Source organism: Coccomyxa subellipsoidea (genome assembly GCF_000258705.1).
Source record: "Coccomyxa subellipsoidea C-169, whole genome shotgun sequence".
NCBI lineage: Eukaryota > Viridiplantae > Chlorophyta > Trebouxiophyceae > Coccomyxaceae > Coccomyxa > Coccomyxa subellipsoidea.
In genome coordinates, this window is record NW_005178030.1 from 1061287 (window position 1) to 1078770 (window position 17484).

Genomic DNA, 17484 nt, shown 5'->3' on the forward strand with positions numbered 1-17484 from the left:
GTCTCGCACAGCCGAAGGTAGCACCTACCTTCTCAGCCACACAGTAAGCAGCACAGGAGCCCTTGTGCCAGTGGACGGAGGCGTTGCAGCCATGCACGCCTTCCTTCCTCCGGCCGCGCAGCCTGCATTGGTTCAGCACTGGGACATCACCAGGCCCTGGCATCCACGCAGCGGCACACGTCAGCAGCGCCAGCACGCGGAGCAGCTGCACCCAGAGCAGCACCTGCAGGTGGAGCAGCAGCCAGGGGAGCAGTTGGAGTGGGAGCAGCAGCTGCCGGAGCCACTGCCACCACCGCCGCCCACACTATACTTCTTTGGCCTCTGGGGATCCCAGGTACAGGACCCTCAGGCTTGGGGGCTCGGCACGCGGCCGGCACATGAGTTTGTGGTGAGGGAGGCCACCGCGCGGCGACAGGTGCTTCACAGGATCAGCAAGGGGGAGGCCAGCCCGGCGGGCCCGCTGCGACCAGCCATCTGGGCTGATACCACAGATGACCAGCGCAGCGGCCTTCGGGCGCTCGAGGCGCGATGGGAGGCCAGGGCTGCAGCTGCTGGTACCGCGTCGCAGGTCTTAGGCAAGAGGCCTCGAGGGCAGCCTGATCCCTCCTCCTGGGCGATCTGGATGGCTGCGCCGCAACCCCGTCCGGTTCCGCTGCGGGACCGCGGCGGGCCTGCGGGCGCGCCAGCGGGCCCTTCACCAGTGCCACAGGGAGCAGATGTCACTGTTGATCCTGCTGCTGCTGTCACAGCAGACCCATCAGCACCTTGGGCTCATGTGTGGCAAGTGGTGCACGCTTCCCATCTGGACCGGCGGCAGCGCGTGACAGCGTGGAGGCTGCTGCATGGCCAGCTCTTCGTCGGCGGCTTCGCGCGTCACGTCCACCGCGCCGATCCCGCCGGTCACGTTTGCCCGCATCCGAGCTGTGCAGGTCAGCTGGCCACACTCACCCATGTCTTCATCATCTGCCCTCTCGCCGCCGGGGTGTGGGACTGGTTCGCAGCGACATGGGCCGCGGTGACCGGAGACGACGCGCCACCGCGCAGCGCCGACCTTCTTCTCGCCGATGACACCAGGATCTGGGGACCGCCGCGGCAGCTCAGGCAGCTCTGGGATCGCCTGCGGCTCGCTACAATCTGTCAGCTGTGGGCAGCATATCAGCGCGGCCGCCACCAGCCAGATGCGGCGGCGATCACCCCCGGAGCGGTTGCGGCTCGCATCCTGTCTTCCTGCAAGAAGGCCCTGCTTGCCGATTGGCGGCTCGCGACCGTCAACGTCCGGCAGACAGCAGGTGTGCTCAGCGACTGGCTTCGCGGACGCGACCCGATGATCACCAGGGAGCAGTTTGCGGCGCGATGGTGCCACCGCGCGGTCCTCTGCGCGCTGGAGGAGCTGCCGGGCGCGCAACCAGTCATCCACTGGAGTGCCCAGCATCCCGTGCCGCTTCCAGCGTGACGCTTCCGATCCACCATTCACTGTACCCAGCCGGCCACGGCTCTAACTTGGCTATCTGTATGACCATGCTCTCATTTGGCCTTCTGCCATGACACCCGCTCGTGTCGATTCTTGTGTTGAACTCACACCCTCTCTTAGGGGGGCCTTTGCGATAGGTGCTCTGGGCACATGGGCGCTAAGAGCCTTCGTCATACCATAGTCAGGCACGGATGACTAACCTTTCACCAGTCCCGATCCCACCCCGGCAAAGCCCGGCCTGTCGTTCCTTGTCTGAGACCCCTTTTGCCTTAGAGCCCTGGGACCACAGATTGCCTACCAGAAGCTTTGCGCCTCTCCTACCTCTAACCTTTGCCAGCGCGGAATGGGGCTCCGAGTCACGTGCTTCCACTGGTCGAGGGACCTGTCGAGCTCGGCCCAACACGGCCCCGGGGGTGCCTCCTTCACCCCTGGGGCACTGGCCTCGCCACCCAGTGCCGGTGGCCTCGCCCACCACCGGACGTGTTTGCGCGGCTCACCCCTTGGGTATCCCTCGGCCAGACGGATCCATCGTGCGCCCCGCTACCTGTGGAGTACCGTGCCGGAGAGCCAGAGCGTTGGCGCAAGCTTACAGAAGACCACCCTGCCCAGGGCTTTAGGCTATCAATAGTTTTCCAGTGATCCTCCGATGTTTCTGTCTCACCAGCAGCCCCAACAATCCCCTTGGCCTGTCATCCGTGGCCTTCTGCCTTAGTGTCTGTCCTCCTCACCATTCACAGTAGTTCATTGAAGGCTATCTGAAGGGTTTAGGGTTTCCAACCCCAGTATCCACCCTTGAACCTGAGCGGGTGTCTAGGACCTTGGACATGATGCCTCCTGCCTATCCCCGCCTCCAATGTGGTGGGTGTGTGTATCTGGTCGAGTTCTCACCAGCCTACCTGTTTTTCGCCTCATTTGCGGCTTCATATCTCCCATATGCCACCGTTTGCTTGTGCCCCACCTTGCTGGCAGATTGAGGCATAGTTTAGGGTCACATTGCCAGCCCCGAGCGGCACCTAGTGGTAATGGGTCCGAACGCGATCCTGTTCCATCCCTGTCGGCCAACCGTATAAACGTGCCTTTCATGTCTGTTCCACCACTGGTTGCCCGCACATCCATAATTGCCTGCCAGTGATTGATGATTGCCTGCTTTGCTGTGACCCCTGCCTCCAGCTGCAAGCCCTAGGCTTGCCCCGTGGGTCCTCCAACGTCACCTCAGCGGTGTTGCGTTGCCGGCGGGCTGGAGTGCGCCTCTGGGGATGAGGTAACCCTCTGGTGCTTGGGACATGTCCATCGCTAGGAGCCTTTCTGTTGCCTTTCTGTGGTATGCCTTCATGCTTGCGCTTCTCTTAAGTATCGCATTATCCTCCTGCGGGAGTGCTCTGCGTGCCCCAACTCTGACAGGTTTCCCCAAATATCCTATTGCATGCGTGCTGGGAAGCGTGCGACTGGCACCTGTGTAATAGCGGGGGCTTCCCCTTTTAAAAAAAAAAAAAAGAAAAACAGGTAGGCTGGCGAGAACTCGACCAGATACACACACCCACCACATTGGAGGCGGGGATAGGCAGGAGGCATCATGTCCAAGGTCCTAAACACCCGCTCAGGTTCAAGGGTGGATACTGGGGTTGGAAACCCTAAACCCTTCAGATAGCCTTCAATGAACTACTGTGAATGGTGAGGAGGACAGACACTAAGGCAGAAGGCCACGGATGACAGGCCAAGGGGATTGTTGGGGCTGCTGGTGAGACAGAAACATCGGAGGATCACTGGAAAACTATTGATAGTCCCATTGGAGGTTGTGTGTCGCGAGCCGGCAGGTTCCGCCTGCCGGGCCTTTCTAGGCAATTCTCGATGCGCATGCTCGGAATATCGGAGAGCTCCAGCGGTGGAGCTGACTAAGCGGGCACCTCGGCTGCTGTGGTCTTCTGTGTAGGGAATCTCCTGGCTGGGAGCACCTCCTGTGGGCGACCGCCCTCCATTGGGCTGGCTGCAGCTGTCTGGCGTACGAGAGCAACTCTGAGCCGCGGTGTGTGCAGGCATTTACATGTCGGCCTGTGTCTGGCTCAACGCTGGGTCACCTCCGGGAGGATTGCAGTCCTTCGGAGCGGCATCTGAGTGTCTGTGAGCATCTGAGTGAGCACCCGCTCGGGGCTGGCAATGTGACCCTAAACTATGCCTCAATCTGCCAGCAAGGTGGGGCACAAGCAAACGGTGGCATATGGGAGATATGAAGCCGCAAATGAGGCGAAAAACAGGTAGGCTGGCGAGAACTCGACCAGATACACACACCCACCACATTGGAGGCGGGGATAGGCAGGAGGCATCATGTCCAAGGTCCTAGACACCCGCTCAGGTTCAAGGGTGGATACTGGGGTTGGAAACCCTAAACCCTTCAGATAGCCTTCAATGAACTACTGTGAATGGTGAGGAGGACAGACACTAAGGCAGAAGGCCACGGATGACAGGCCAAGGGGATTGTTGGGGCTGCTGGTGAGACAGAAACATCGGAGGATCACTGGAAAACTATTGATAGTCCCATTGGAGGTTGTGTGTCGCGAGCCGGCAGGTTCCGCCTGCCGGGCCTTTCTAGGCAATTCTCGATGCGCATGCTCGGAATATCGGAGAGCTCCAGCGGTGGAGCTGACTAAGCGGGCACCTCGGCTGCTGTGGTCTTCTGTGTAGGGAATCTCCTGGCTGGGAGCACCTCCTGTGGGCGACCGCCCTCCATTGGGCTGGCTGCAGCTGTCTGGCGTACGAGAGCAACTCTGAGCCGCGGTGTGTGCAGGCATTTACATGTCGGCCTGTGTCTGGCTCAACGCTGGGTCACCTCCGGGAGGATTGCAGTCCTTCGGAGCGGCATCTGAGTGCCGCGAGCCGGCAGGAAACGCGCCCCGGTCCGCAGCGGCCAGGCTTGCGCGAATTCGGAGACTTGCACTTCACGCGGGCCATGCTCCAGATTCAGCGTGCTGTGCAGGACGCTGCCAAACTTGCACTGGTCCCCATGCTACCTGCATACCAATGCCTCTAAATTTGCTGGAGAGGCTCATCAGAAAAACACAGTGTTTTGTTGCAGCGAAGAGGTCAGTCAGTGATAGGCAAGAAGAAATTCCAACTCCCAGCACCAGCGGCTCAACAATCTCCAGCCCGCAAATTGCTGCGACGGCGCTGTTGGTGGAAAGAAGTTTCCTAGAGCCATTCCTTGCAATGTCGAAATCCCTTCCAGGAAGGTCGCAAATTCTAGTGACGGAGCGCTTAATGCGGGTATGTGTAGGGGGCGCTTCGCAGGGCATGTCCATCTGATGAAGATCGCATATGGCTGCCGACACAGCTGCGTCGCATGTGTGAGGGATATAGGGGTCTCTGCGTGATCTTGAGCTCTTGAAAGCCTCCCACTCCAAAGGTGTTGCTGATGGGGACTGCCAAACCTCTGGCTTCGTGACGTCCTGCAGCGTTGCTGGCTGCAATTGGTGTCCCGGCGTGAGCGATGGCTGGTGGGAGTGCGATTCTCCTTCACGCGAGAGTTAAGCTGCTGCTGCCGATGGGCAATAATGTCCAGAGGTGCTGGCAGCACAAGCATCGGCCGCGTAGGTCTATGCAGGGGTCGCTTTGATGGGAAACGATCGGCCGATCGTGCTGGCCATTGGGCAGGTTGAAGCATGCTAAGGTGGAACAACAAGAACTCGAGAGCAGCACACTCACCGACGGCACAGGTGGGGATAGGCAGGAGGCATGAATATTCAAATCCTAGACACCCGCTCAAGGTGGTGCACATGAGACAAATGCCGAGGAGGCAATCAAATTTTACTAAGGCAAAGGGCCACGAATGACGATGATGCAATGGCCATGGTCGAGAAAATGGCTGAAAACTATGGTGGAACAATCAGAAAGGCCTGGTGAGGCTCAAGGTGAAGCATGCGAAGGTGGAACACAAGAACTGACTTCCGAGAGCCCTGGGCATGGTGATATGAGCTTCTGCGGGCAACGGCGCTCCGGCGCTCCGGTGTTGATCTCCACTGGTAGCGGGGCCCACGACTGAGCCGCCCGGCCGAGGGAAACCCACGGTGTGAGCAGCCCGAGCACGGTTGGTGGGGGGCGAGGCCACCAACACTGGGTGGTGAGGCCAGTGTCCCGGGGGTGGAGGGTGCACCCCGGGGACCGTGCAGAGCTGAGCTCGGCGGGTCCCTCAACCGGTGGTACCGCGTGCTTGAGGCTCCATTCCGCGCTGGCAAATGGTGAAGGCGCAAGCTTGGCCTTAAGGAGCTCCGTCGCGGCAATCTGTGACCCCAGGGCTCTAAGGGAAACATACAAGGTGACAACTGACCATTGAGGGAAAATCCCTGTATTACATACATGTCAGACCATTGGATCGCTTCAGTGACAGGGTTCTTCGTACTTATCAGATTTCGATCTTCCATTCTTCAGACTGTCTGGAGAGCTTGCAATGCATGGCATGGCAAAGCATAGCAGACACCATCATCGCACTAAATGAACCCTTAAGAGGAAAAACAGTCCACTTGCATATGCCTCATCTGTCACATCGTTGTCCTAAAAAATGCACACACGGATATCGTACATGTGCTCACTTCAACCTTCAGATCTGATGCGCTCACATCCTGGGGACCTGGGCGATATGCATCACAGCATAGCCTCATCATCGTCGTCATCGGCTAGGGGCAGTCGGCTCAGGCGCCTTAGACAGGCCTCGGTCAAGTATGCTTTGGCTGTGGACCCGGCTCCAGGCATGCTGAGGAAGGCATGGACTGCTTCAAGCCCTTGGTCAATCTGCGAGAGCAGACCAGAACAGCGTCAACCGCATGATTTCTTGCTGTGTCCTTCACAAGTACACGAAAATGTCGTGGGGTGCCAAAGGACACCGGTTGCAAGGGCAGTCACCTGCAGAACGCGGCCCAGGGTGCGATCGCCAGCCAGCTTTGTCGGGCCTTGGGTCTGCTGGAGCAGGCTGACCATGCTGGGTATGAGGGATGTGTAATGGGGCACAAGCGCATCGGCTCTCTCCACAGCCACCTTGCGCAGCACCTTCGCAAGCCAATGCACAGTCAGCTTTTGCTAGCGCAGCAGTGAGTCCACCTGACTGCAAACACATGCTCGTTTATAGGCAGATACTGTAAAGAAAGGCCGCCCACCAGCAGCATCTGCCGCTGCACTTCAGAGGACTGATCTGTGCCGATGAGCGCCACCATTACTGGCAGCAGCGGCGAAAGTGCAGCGTCCTGAGGAAGCTGCCCGCGCAGCTCTGCAAGCGCCATGTGACCAGTCGCGCGCGCAGACGCCAGCCGCACTGCGTGACCTTCGTCGCGGGAGAAGCGGGTCACGGCCGCGACTGCCTTCCCTGTCAGCTCCACCTGCTCCAACCTGTACATGAACACTAGTTCTTTACCGCTTGATGAGCACTCACGATAATGCATGCACATGTTTGTGCGATGATTCATCTTAGCTATTATAACAGAGAATCAAGCCAATCATATGGCGCTACTTAGAATCACACTCATGCATGAAAACTGCAAGGAGCATGGTCGAACTACCTCTCAGGGGCGCTCAAAGCGACGGCTGCAAGCGTGAGGGCGTGGCCAAGGCGGTCCCGTTTGTTGGGAGCGGGAGGCCCCAGCGGCCCCTTCAGCAGCACCTGCCGCACTTCCTCCGCTGACGAGTGCTTCACGAACACTCCAAGACATGATGCCAGAGCGCCACGCAGCACCTCATCGTCACCTGTACCATCATCGCGACTTGCACCTTCATGCTCGCGGCACGGATTCAATTCTAAGCCTCACGACCTCATATTCATGTTATGTGGAGAGCACACCCAATATCGAGGAAAGGAGCTGTGCCCACCTGCACCAGCCATGAGCTCCTGCAGTGCAGCCCCGGTGCTGGACAGCACAGCGGGTGAGATGCGCTCGCCAACGGACGAGAGCATGCCCCGCAGCGCTGTCAGGTACGCCTCGGCCAGTGCCGGCTCGGCCACCTTGGCGTTGTTTGTGAGGTCTGTCGCAAGCTGATCCACCCGCATGCTCATCTTTGTGAGCTCCCCAAGATTCTCCGCAGCGCTCTGGCGCACCTGGCGGGCCTGTCACAGCATACCAACCTTGGAACACCCCCTCCCCCCCGCATTCCATGCCTTTGTGAATCCTTCTGCAAATGCACAATGAAACGTATGGCTGAAAACAAACAGGCCCTCTTACCTGATCCCCCAGGCACTTCAGGAATGTCGTCTGTAGCTGAGGCACAAATGGCTTCAAGCCAGGCCCCGCCTTGGCAATGAGAAGCCCGAGGGTGTGCAAGATAGCGGCCTTGACTTGCCACGCGAAGCGGTCCCCAATGATGCGGATCAGCGGACCTTAGCCATCAACACCCATGGCAGTCAGTCCCAAGTCCATTTCTACTTGTGCTGAAGCACAAAGAATTCAAGGTGGCATCCAGCATGAATTTCAGATGATTGATAAAATTTTGAGAAATGCTGCAGCACCTGTGATCTGCACAGTGAATGGTCGCAGGGCCTCCTGGCTCGTCACATCTACCAACTCTCCAAGCGCCTCAGCAGCAAGCTCCCTCAGCTCAGCAGAAGACCCCTGCGGCCCATCGTGCCATTACTGTATATTCTTGAATGACTAGCAACAGTCAACTTGAGAGGAATGGAGGATCTGTCAGATCAAGGGAAACACTTGCCACCACAAGTGCAAGACGCGCATGTCCAGTAAAAGCCGGACTCAAGTGTGAAGTAAAAAAGGTGTTCTGCTGACCTGGAGCACTCCCTGCAGGTAGATGGGCAGCACGGGCTGCAGAGCCTTGGGCAGGCAGAAGCCGGCCAGCAGCAGCGGCCCGGGCCGGCGCTTGCGGCGCTCCTTGTCGCGCGCGGTCTGCACGGCCTCGCGCATGCAGCGCACATAGCTCGGCTGCAGCTCCTTGGGGATGCTAGCGATGACTGCTCCCAGCGCGGTCCAGCACGCCACCAGTGTGTCATGATCCTCCTCCATCATCAGCCCCACCAGTGCCTGACCATGCCAAGGAGTCCTTGTTGGCTGGCCATCTCGATGCACATCTCAACAAGTATGGGATTTTGCTATCATGGCAGGGAGACATCCATGCAAGCGCTGGCTTGAGACGAAGCCAAGCTCATAGAATGTGTGTCATTGCATGCAAGTGCTCACCGTCAGCAGGCTGGGCACGTGCTCCTGGAAGTCATGCTTTGAGGCCGAGCAGTAGTGGGCAATGGTATCCGCTGCTGCTCGCCTCCGTGTGGGCTCCTCCAATCCCTTCTCCAACTGCACAACCACGAGTGAGTTGGTCCCCATAATCCAGATGTTCAAAGGAGGGCTTTTGGGCGAATTAAATTTCCACACTGCAAAAATTACCTGAGCAATCAGAAGGTAGGCTCCGTCCTCTGCCACTGCTGCAGACACCTGCCGCACTCCCTCCCTGGCAGCCTCTGCCTCCTCACTGTGGCTGCCTGCTTCACTGGCCAAGGACAGGAGGGGCGGCAGAATTGTGCCAAGGTGGGGATGAATGGAAGGGCCTGGCAAGTCAAAAGAGGCTCAGAATGACGCAGTCAAGTGAAAACAAAGCAATCCAAAACGTGTAACAGAGTTACACTCAGCATTATATAGAAATGAAGCGGGTGTCACCTGCCACGTCTGAAAGAGACCCAATGGCCCGCAAGGCAGTGGCATGCAGAGGCGGCTTCAGCAGCTTGGGCACCTGCAAAGCATGTAAAACCCACGTTACACCTGATCATGTCTACACAGATTGATCTTGCACAGAAGGCAAAAGATGGAACCCAATGCCGCCAATGTGGGTGCGCACCATGCTGCCGAGCGTCTGAGGGCGCACGCCCAGAATGACTCGCAGGCCCTCCAGCGCTTGTGACGCCTGGTGTGACTCGCCCTCCAGTCCCGCCAGCAGGGCGGGGATGACAGAATCCACCGCGCTGCCCGCGCCCCCCTTGAACAGGATGTTGAAGGCGGACCCGGCCGCCTGTTCCGCAGCAGACACAACTCACTTCCTTGCACCGAGGGCAAACTGTCGCCCTCCCGCGCTTGGCACAGAGATTGGCTGCCCAGTTTCTGTCACATGTCTTTTGCAATCTGCCAGGGCGGCCTTGTCTCCGTACTACCACCATCATCACATCTTAGAGAAGCAGATGGTGTGACACAGGAATGGAACGGGGCGGCTTCTGTGACTGCATCACAGCTTTGTGTGGACACCTCTATTAATTGAAAAGTACTTTACACTTGTCTTGTCAGCTGGAAATTTATCAGCAACACAATTCCTTAAAAGGCAGATTGCGCAGCAGGAGGTGCGTGGGGGCTGGCCTGGCGGACGCCTGGGTCGGGGTCGACAAGGGCGGCCTGCACGGTGGGTAGCAGGGCGCCCAGGTGCTCGGCCAGCTGCTGGCGCGTGATGTTGTCCAGCAGCTCTTTCATACCGTAGCAAACACCCTGCCGCGTTGACGCCTCCTCCGCGCCCATGCCCTGCTGCAGGATGGGGATGATGTGGCCCAGCACTCGCTCCCCCATCTTGCGCACCAACTCCCCCAGGCACCGCCCCGCCATCTGCTGCTGCTCCTCGCCTGCTCCACCACCCGCACATGCCTCAGTGGTGTCCACAAATTTGACTTTGATCTCTGGCCATGAATGAGGATAGTGCACCAGGGGAGACTACTTCGGTGGTCATATTGGGTCCAGCAGTGCACGGTGGCGCCAGCTCACCAGGGGAGGCAAGGGACGCGATGATGCTCTTCATGAGAGCCGGCAAGATCTCGGCCAGGGTCCGCGGCGTGTTTGACACGACTGTCTTCCACACGTGCAGCGCTGCAGAGCGCACAGTGTAGGCCACATCGCTGCGTGCCATGTAGAGGCTCGCCACAACCTGCAGAGAGACAGGACTGTCCTGGGCGAAGACCTGGCATATCTTGCCTTGCAACAGAAATACCAGTACGCCCAAATGGACGGTGCAACTCTGATGACTCTGATATTCATTGTCAGCAAGGGAAGGAAAATGCTTGCCTCATTTCGCCGATCCCAGCCCAGAGCTTCAATGATGGCGCTGCCATGCTCCTCACTGGAGATACCCTCATCATCACTGTCACCATCGATGTGAACCTTGCCTGACGTACCCGCCACCTGCAACACACCAAACATGTAATTCAGTTTGTTTGTCCCCCTCTGTCACCATGTGGGCCGCAGCAAAAATCTCCAGCTCATGCCTTTTGCTGTCAGTCTTCAAGTGATGTGAAGGGCGGCTCTGCAATATAACCAGCACCCAGCACCTTGAAGAGCAGGTCGCCCAGCAGCTCCACAGAGGATTGGCGGATGCGCCAGTTGTCATTGATGATGCCAGCCTCCACAGCCGGCAGCAGCAGCGGCAGCGATGTCTGCGCAAACAGCTCCACTGCTGTGCGGCCGGCTGAGAGGGCAGCCTCACGGACACCTTCAGACTCGTCCGCCAGGCCGTCCAGGATTGCAGGCAAGACCTCGTTGAGATGCTCCTGCACGGTGCTCACATTCGTCACACTCTTGTACTTGGTAGGCGACATATTGTGCATTTTCCCAGGCATGTGCTCAAGTACGATCATGTAATGTATGTCACAGCATGCAGAGATGGTGCAGCACCTGGAACTGATCGGGGATGGCGTGGGGCAGGAATCTGAAGAGGGTGAGGTTGCCCTCGCGCACAAAGGGTGAGGGCGCCGTGCACGCTGCCAGCACATCCGGCAGCAGCGCCTCCACATGGTCCCTGCCCAGCACCGCCAACACTTCCGCCATACCCTGCGCTGCGCCGGAACGCTCCACACTGCTTTTCTGCAGCGACAAAACATCCAGAATTTAGTCACAGCAATGGACTCCATATGCATCCTTTTCGCCTCTCGGCAAGGTAGTTAGGGACACAGATGGAGAAGGTGCATGTAGCCAGGTACCTGTGTACTGCACTTCATAAGCCAGCAAACTCACAAGCTACAGAACAAGGAGTAGAGCAGTATAGGAGCCTCACCTCTGATTTGAGGGTGGCCAGGAGCCATGGCATGAGGCCCTGGAAGTGCTGCTCGCCCATGCCCTTCAGCAGCGAGCCGAGCGCCTTGGCAGCCGTCGCGCGCACCTCCGGCAGAGGGTCCACCAGCGCGCTCTGCAGCTCCGGCATCAGCAGCGGCACGTACGGCGCCATGTCCTGCACGCGCACATGCCGTCATGTCGTGTCACACCATGCATATAGATCATGCCCACTCGCCGTCATTGCAAGTCACCAAGCAATCTGTGACCGTGAAGTCCTCATCAAGGGAATTGTGAGGGCAGTACACAAGTGCAGAGAGTCATCTACACTTCTCACCTTGGGCTCGTTGATGAGGCCGCACATGTTGCCCACGATGCGCGCAGCCTTCTTCTTCATGTCACCCGAGCGGTCCCTCAGCCCGCGGTGCACCACCGGAACTATCAGCGCCAGGCTGGGAGCGTCCACCGCGTTCACAAACTTGGTGACCAGCAGCGTGTCCAGTGCAGGCTTGGCCTTTGTGTTGGGGTCGGCGATGGCCGCCAGCAGTGCCGGCACCAACTCCTGCACCTCTGCGTTGCGGATGACGGAACCCACCTGCACAGGGCGCACTGGCAATACTGAGGCCAAAACTATTTGCAGCGCAAATTTTATTGCAAACATGCGCCATGGCCTTCCTCTCTAGAATGCTCTGAGCATGACAATAGGGCTCCGCCGACCAAATACAAACCAAGGCAGGGGTTATTTTTAATAATCAAAAGGAGGATGTTTACCTCCTTGAGGGCGTGGCGCGCGGCGGCTTGGACCTTGGGGTGGGGGTCTGCCAGGATCTCGGACAGCTTAGGCACGATGGAGGGCAGCGCTGTGCCGAGCTGCTTGGGGGCACAATAAGCCATGGCGCCCAGCATCTGCACGCTGCCCTGCTTGCTGCGCCAGGTGCGGCTGTCCACGCCCGCCACAAGCGAAGGCAACACCAGCTTCACCCCTGCTCAGGAGCACCATTCGTCTGTCATTGAATGACACTAGTCACATCCTTGTGCAGGCATGGATGGCAAGGACAGTCAGCAATGCTCAGCAAGACTTCTGCATGCAAAACACAAACAAAGAACTATCAGAAGCGTCTATGTGTGAGAAATTTACCCTGGCTGGACAGGTTACTCATCACGGCCCGTGCTACGTTGTTGGTGGCATGCCGCACAGAGGCTGACACATCGCCAAATCGCTCCAGCAATTTGCCCATCAGCTGGACGATGTAAGGCTCAAACAGCCTGAGACACCCAGGAGATTGATGATCTAATTGGCATCTGTGGGCAAGCCCAATGCACGAGCTCCATGAAGTACAAAGTAAACATGAACACAGGTGCAATCAAGCCAACCGCCACGAGGTGGTGCTTTGCGTACCTTCCAAGCTTCTCACACAGCGACTCAAAAGCAAACAGGGCACCCTCTCTAGCATCCGCGCTGCTTTGATCATCCAGAGCCGCCTTCAAGGCATCCATGATGCCAAAGCCATTGATCGCTGATACACCCAAGCCCTTGACAATGCCAGCCAGTCCATAGGCAGCACCTCGCCTGCGGTGGCACAGCAGCCCATTATGTATCAACTTAAGTTGGGATGCGTCCAGCTTCCCTTTTGCTATCTACCAAAGCAACGCTTGCCAACCACATGCATGTCTTTTTACTGAGGCAGTGCGCACCTGTCACCGTAACTTTCGCCCTTTGTCAAAAGTTTGAGAACTTTCTGGATCAGAGCCTCGATGAATGCCTGGTCGGTGGCAAGACCCGCCATGAGAGGCACAAGGCAGTCCGAGACTGCACGCTGCACATCTGATGATGGCGTCCTCAGCACATCTATGAGCGTGTTGAGGATGTTCCGGACCTGTAAAGGACGTAATCATTGGTGCTTCACACAGGAAGCATTCATTTGAAGGCATCATTGCCTTGTGCCAGCAGATCTTGCAACTTTACGAGGTGAGGCATGGGCCAGCATGCACGTATGCAAGATTGTACATGCAGGTGCAGAATAGGAAAGAGCAGCACCTTCTTCTCGGCAGGGTCCAGATGCTGTGCCAAGGTGCCCAGGAACACCACAACACCCTCCCTCACTCTGTCATAGCTCTCCTCATCCGCAACATTCTTGGCCTCCAGGTAGCCCTCAAACAGCTGGAGCATCTTTGATGTGCTACTTGCCCCATGCTCCGTGACTACAGCCATGCCTGCAAGACCAGTTCAGACTCTTCATCACTGCTTGGCCAATGCTTGACAAAGACGCGCAGGAGTTGGAAAGAAAGTGAGGCGCACCCGCAGTCACCATCTGCCCCCTCACATCGTCATCTGCATCCGCAAGACCCTCTCCAAGCAGGAAGTCCAGCGCGATGGGTACTTGCTGGTTGGTCAGCTGTGGAGCGCAGGCCCTGAGGGCGAGAGCAGCTCCGACCCGTCCCTGCTGTGAGCCTCCCTCATAACTCCTAATGATTCTCTGCACAGCCTCCCCCACAGCTTCTGGATGTGCCTGCAGCATGTTCAGACAGTCAAAGGTACAGCATATTCAATTGTGGCTCCGACAAAAATGCAAGAAGACAAGCAAAATATCTTGATGATTGATCTGATCATCACCTGTATGCCCGCAGAAAGGGCAGCTGCTGCAGCAGAACGGACATCACTGTGCTGATGAGCCAGTGCTGTTGCGACCGGTTCGACAAAGTTGCGGGGCAGGCTGAGCTTGGAGGCTGCAAAGAGCTCGCGCGCTGCTTGTGCGTTTGCCTCATCCACATCATGGCAGGCAATGAACAGCGTAGTGTCAGCGCCTGAAGACTGGGGACATTGACCTGCGCAGAGACAGCGTCAGCAATCAATGACTATGAACTTAAAATTGACACGGGATATCTTTACTTTTACAGAGTTGCAACCTCTTTACCCCAAGCAAGCAGGAAGTTTTCAGAATTGGCAAAGAAAGTTTTTTTGGGGAATGCCCAATACGATGCTGTTGGTCCTCACCAGAAGCAAGGTAGGGGACATGTGGGAGTGCAGCCAGTGCGGCGGCGCGTGTGTCTGCTGATGAGGTCAGGAGACCTTGGAGCGCTGCAGCCGCGTCCTCAGGCTCAAGGCCCCTACACAAGTCATCTAGGAGCGGCTGCACCTTGCCCCTGTGCATGCCACATCGATGAATCATGATACATTCTCCATTGCAAGGACGCACACTGCGCTAAACGCAGCAATTCCAATGGAGTTGGTTTCGGAGTTATTATGGCCTGCATGCAGGCAGGCAGGCAATACAACATATGGCTGCATGACAGATCAAGGAAGCACCTGAAGCTGGGCAAAATCTCCAGCACGTTGTACAGCAGGGCGAGCGTCGCTCTGCGAGGCAGCGGACCCCCCGGTGACACATGCAAGGCCACAGCTGCCAAGGCGTCCTCGTGCAGGGGCGTGCGCTGCGGCCATTTCAGAACGGCGGCAAGGATGGGGAACAGCATCATGTATGTCGGTGTTGGCAGGGCAGAGCCAGCAGCAGTCGCCGAGGACAGTGCCATGATGCTCTCCACAAGGGGATCACGACTCACCAGGTCAGGCTCCCGTGGTTCCTCTGCAGCCACACAGTATCACTTCGCAGCGTGTTTGGCACTGTGATGGGCATGTACCGCCGACTCAGCAAGTTAAGCTGTAGAAGAACTTACAGTGCTCCACTCAGTGAGTTGATGGATCAACCATGAAGAGAGTAGACTGTCAAGAGCCTTATCCAGCAACACATGCAGGGGGATTCCATACTCACCATACTTGTCAAGCTCCACAAGGCGCAGAGCACGGGCCACAGCCAACCCGTGGCTGCCAAGGGTGCTGGGCAGACACTGCGCCAGAGCGTGCACGGCCTCAAAGGCAGCCCCCTCACCAACAATGGGGGACCCCAGCAGCGGCAGCACCAGTCCCAGGAAGTCCTCCAAGTGATCAGCGGTGAAGCCTCTGTTCCCCTGGGCTGCGCCTGCCAGGGCATACAAGCCCCGCTCCAACTTGTGCTGAACTGCAATCACTTCCTCGCGCACCTGCACAAACTCCAAACTTAATCTGGCCCCAATTTATGCCTAAAATTCTTTGTGAGACAAAGTAACAGGATGCAGATGTTAGATCATATCCCTCAATGACAGGACCAGAGAGCAGTACCTCTGCTTCCTCTGCAAGCTGCTTCTCCCTCTTGAGGACAGCAGGGTCTTTCTTCTCTGCGCCCTTTGCACCAGGTCCCTTGCCCTTGTCAGCGGGTTTTGGGCGCCCGTTGGTGGTGGCTGAACCATTCATACTCGGACGAGGAGCTGCTTTGGCTTGCTTGGCTGCAGCTGGTGCCTGTCCGGCACTTGCTGGTGCCCCAGAATCTGATAGGCTCAATGAATTGATGTCCATCTGTATTGCTATCTGGCCTGCATTGACGAATTAGGCCAACTGTTAGCTCAATGGAACAGAAGATATATTGGATGCGTTGCGGAAAATCTTGCACCCTCGTAAGCTGACGTGGAAAGATGCTGTCCAGATCTCTGACAGCACTCACCAGGAGGGGTCTTGAAGATCAGAATGTGTGATGGCGGCAGCGCGTCATGCTGCGAGCGATCAAGAAGGTCACTGAGATGCGGGAGCACAAGAGGGTGCACGCCCTCAGCATTCTCCATCATTGCGCTGCCGAGCGCTGCATTGGCAGCCTGCCTGTCTGCAGCGCTACCACTCCCCACGCCCTCACTGCCCATCAGCACACTCACAGCGGCCGTTGTGCCCAGACTGTCCCCAACACTGCCCAGCCTCCTCCGCAGAGCCAGCCTGGGCAACACACAAGCATGTCACTCGTTCTGCATGCTTCAGGATTGACCACCATCCTTCAGGAGAGCACATCAGGAGACATACAGGAAAGAACTGCATGGTGTTTGTATGAGACCACATCTGCAATGAATTCGCACCAGAATGGGCGGGTGTATGCGCCAGTAGGACTGATGATGGGGTGGTTCGCAGCCAAAAGGAAGCGAGCCGCAATATCAGGGGCCAGCGGCGACACGCCTCGGTGCTGCTGTGGCCGTGGCGAGATGGCCGTGAGCGCATGCTGGAAACGCTCGGTGAGTGCACTGCTGGACACCCCGGTATCATCTGCGGACGGGGTTGCAGGTGTGAGGACCTGCACAGGTGACTCCATCAGTATCACATGATCTCATGTGAGAAAGTATAAGAAAATTAAACTCCGCACATTGTAGAGGTGCGCAAGCCACTGCATCAGCAAGGGTTGAATTGACTGCAGAGTAATTTTTCGTGTGAATATTGTGCCAAGAATGCTGATGAAGGCGCGGAATTGCAAGACAGTACCGGGCAGGATGTGAAGGTCGCGAGAAGCTCCTGCAGCGCTCGAATAAAAGATTCTGCCAGAGAGGCAGATTCCTGCACACAGCGTGCGGCGCCCTTCTGTGCAACTCTCCGCACCGATTGGTCATAGTGCACCAGCGCCGCCATCAACAAGCGAGCACAGCTCTGTGTCGTCTCCCGCCCAATACGGTCCCCATGCTGCAGACCATCCAAATGGGCTCATCAGTTCTACTACAGAACGACCACAGACAACGTAGTAGAATCTGACCTGAAATCGCAACGCTGGAATTTGCCTACTACCAAAAAATTGCATGACATGACTCACCTGCAGTAACAGTACTTCTGCGAGCTCAGCGGCGCAGGCGGCTTCTGCGGCAGGCAGCTTTGCAAGTGTGGCAACTGACAGCAATGCTGCATTTGGAGCGCTGAGAATGGTCCAGAAGGACTCCAAGCCCTTGCTGTTCTTCACGTCAGCGCCTGCAATGAGGGCAATGGCAAGAGCGGCTGTGACACCCTCTGCACGCTGAGCTGCCTTAACGCTGCCGTCTGACGCTATCTTGCTCAGGGGCGCCAGCAAGCCACCCGCAGAGCAGCACAGTTCATGACTGCTGTGCAGAATCTGCGCAGCATCATACCCTGTACTCAATATATGCAGGGAGCAAGTGCATGGCCTTCACCTTGGTATG

At 57.4% G+C, this 17484-nt stretch overlaps 1 protein-coding gene across 1 annotated transcript; it reads right to left on the reverse strand.

Annotated features, from left to right (window-relative positions):
* Positions 1–3531: 3531 nt before the first annotated feature.
* COCSUDRAFT_37528 (ARM repeat-containing protein) lies at positions 3532–14485 on the reverse strand (the record flags this gene model as incomplete). Its single annotated transcript, XM_005645674.1, has 22 exons — positions 3532–3597; positions 6341–6505; positions 6613–6841; positions 7012–7195; positions 7325–7553; positions 7669–7823; positions 7953–8055; positions 8227–8478; positions 8635–8748; positions 8839–8999; positions 9109–9181; positions 9287–9457; positions 9796–10052; positions 10192–10351; positions 10489–10605; positions 10752–10970; positions 11095–11283; positions 11474–11647; positions 11807–12064; positions 12241–12452; positions 12608–12689; positions 14465–14485. 22 exons carry the CDS (start codon positions 14483–14485, stop codon positions 3532–3534), a joined length of 3591 nt encoding a protein of 1196 aa, XP_005645731.1.
* Positions 14486–17484: the final 2999 nt, after the last annotated feature.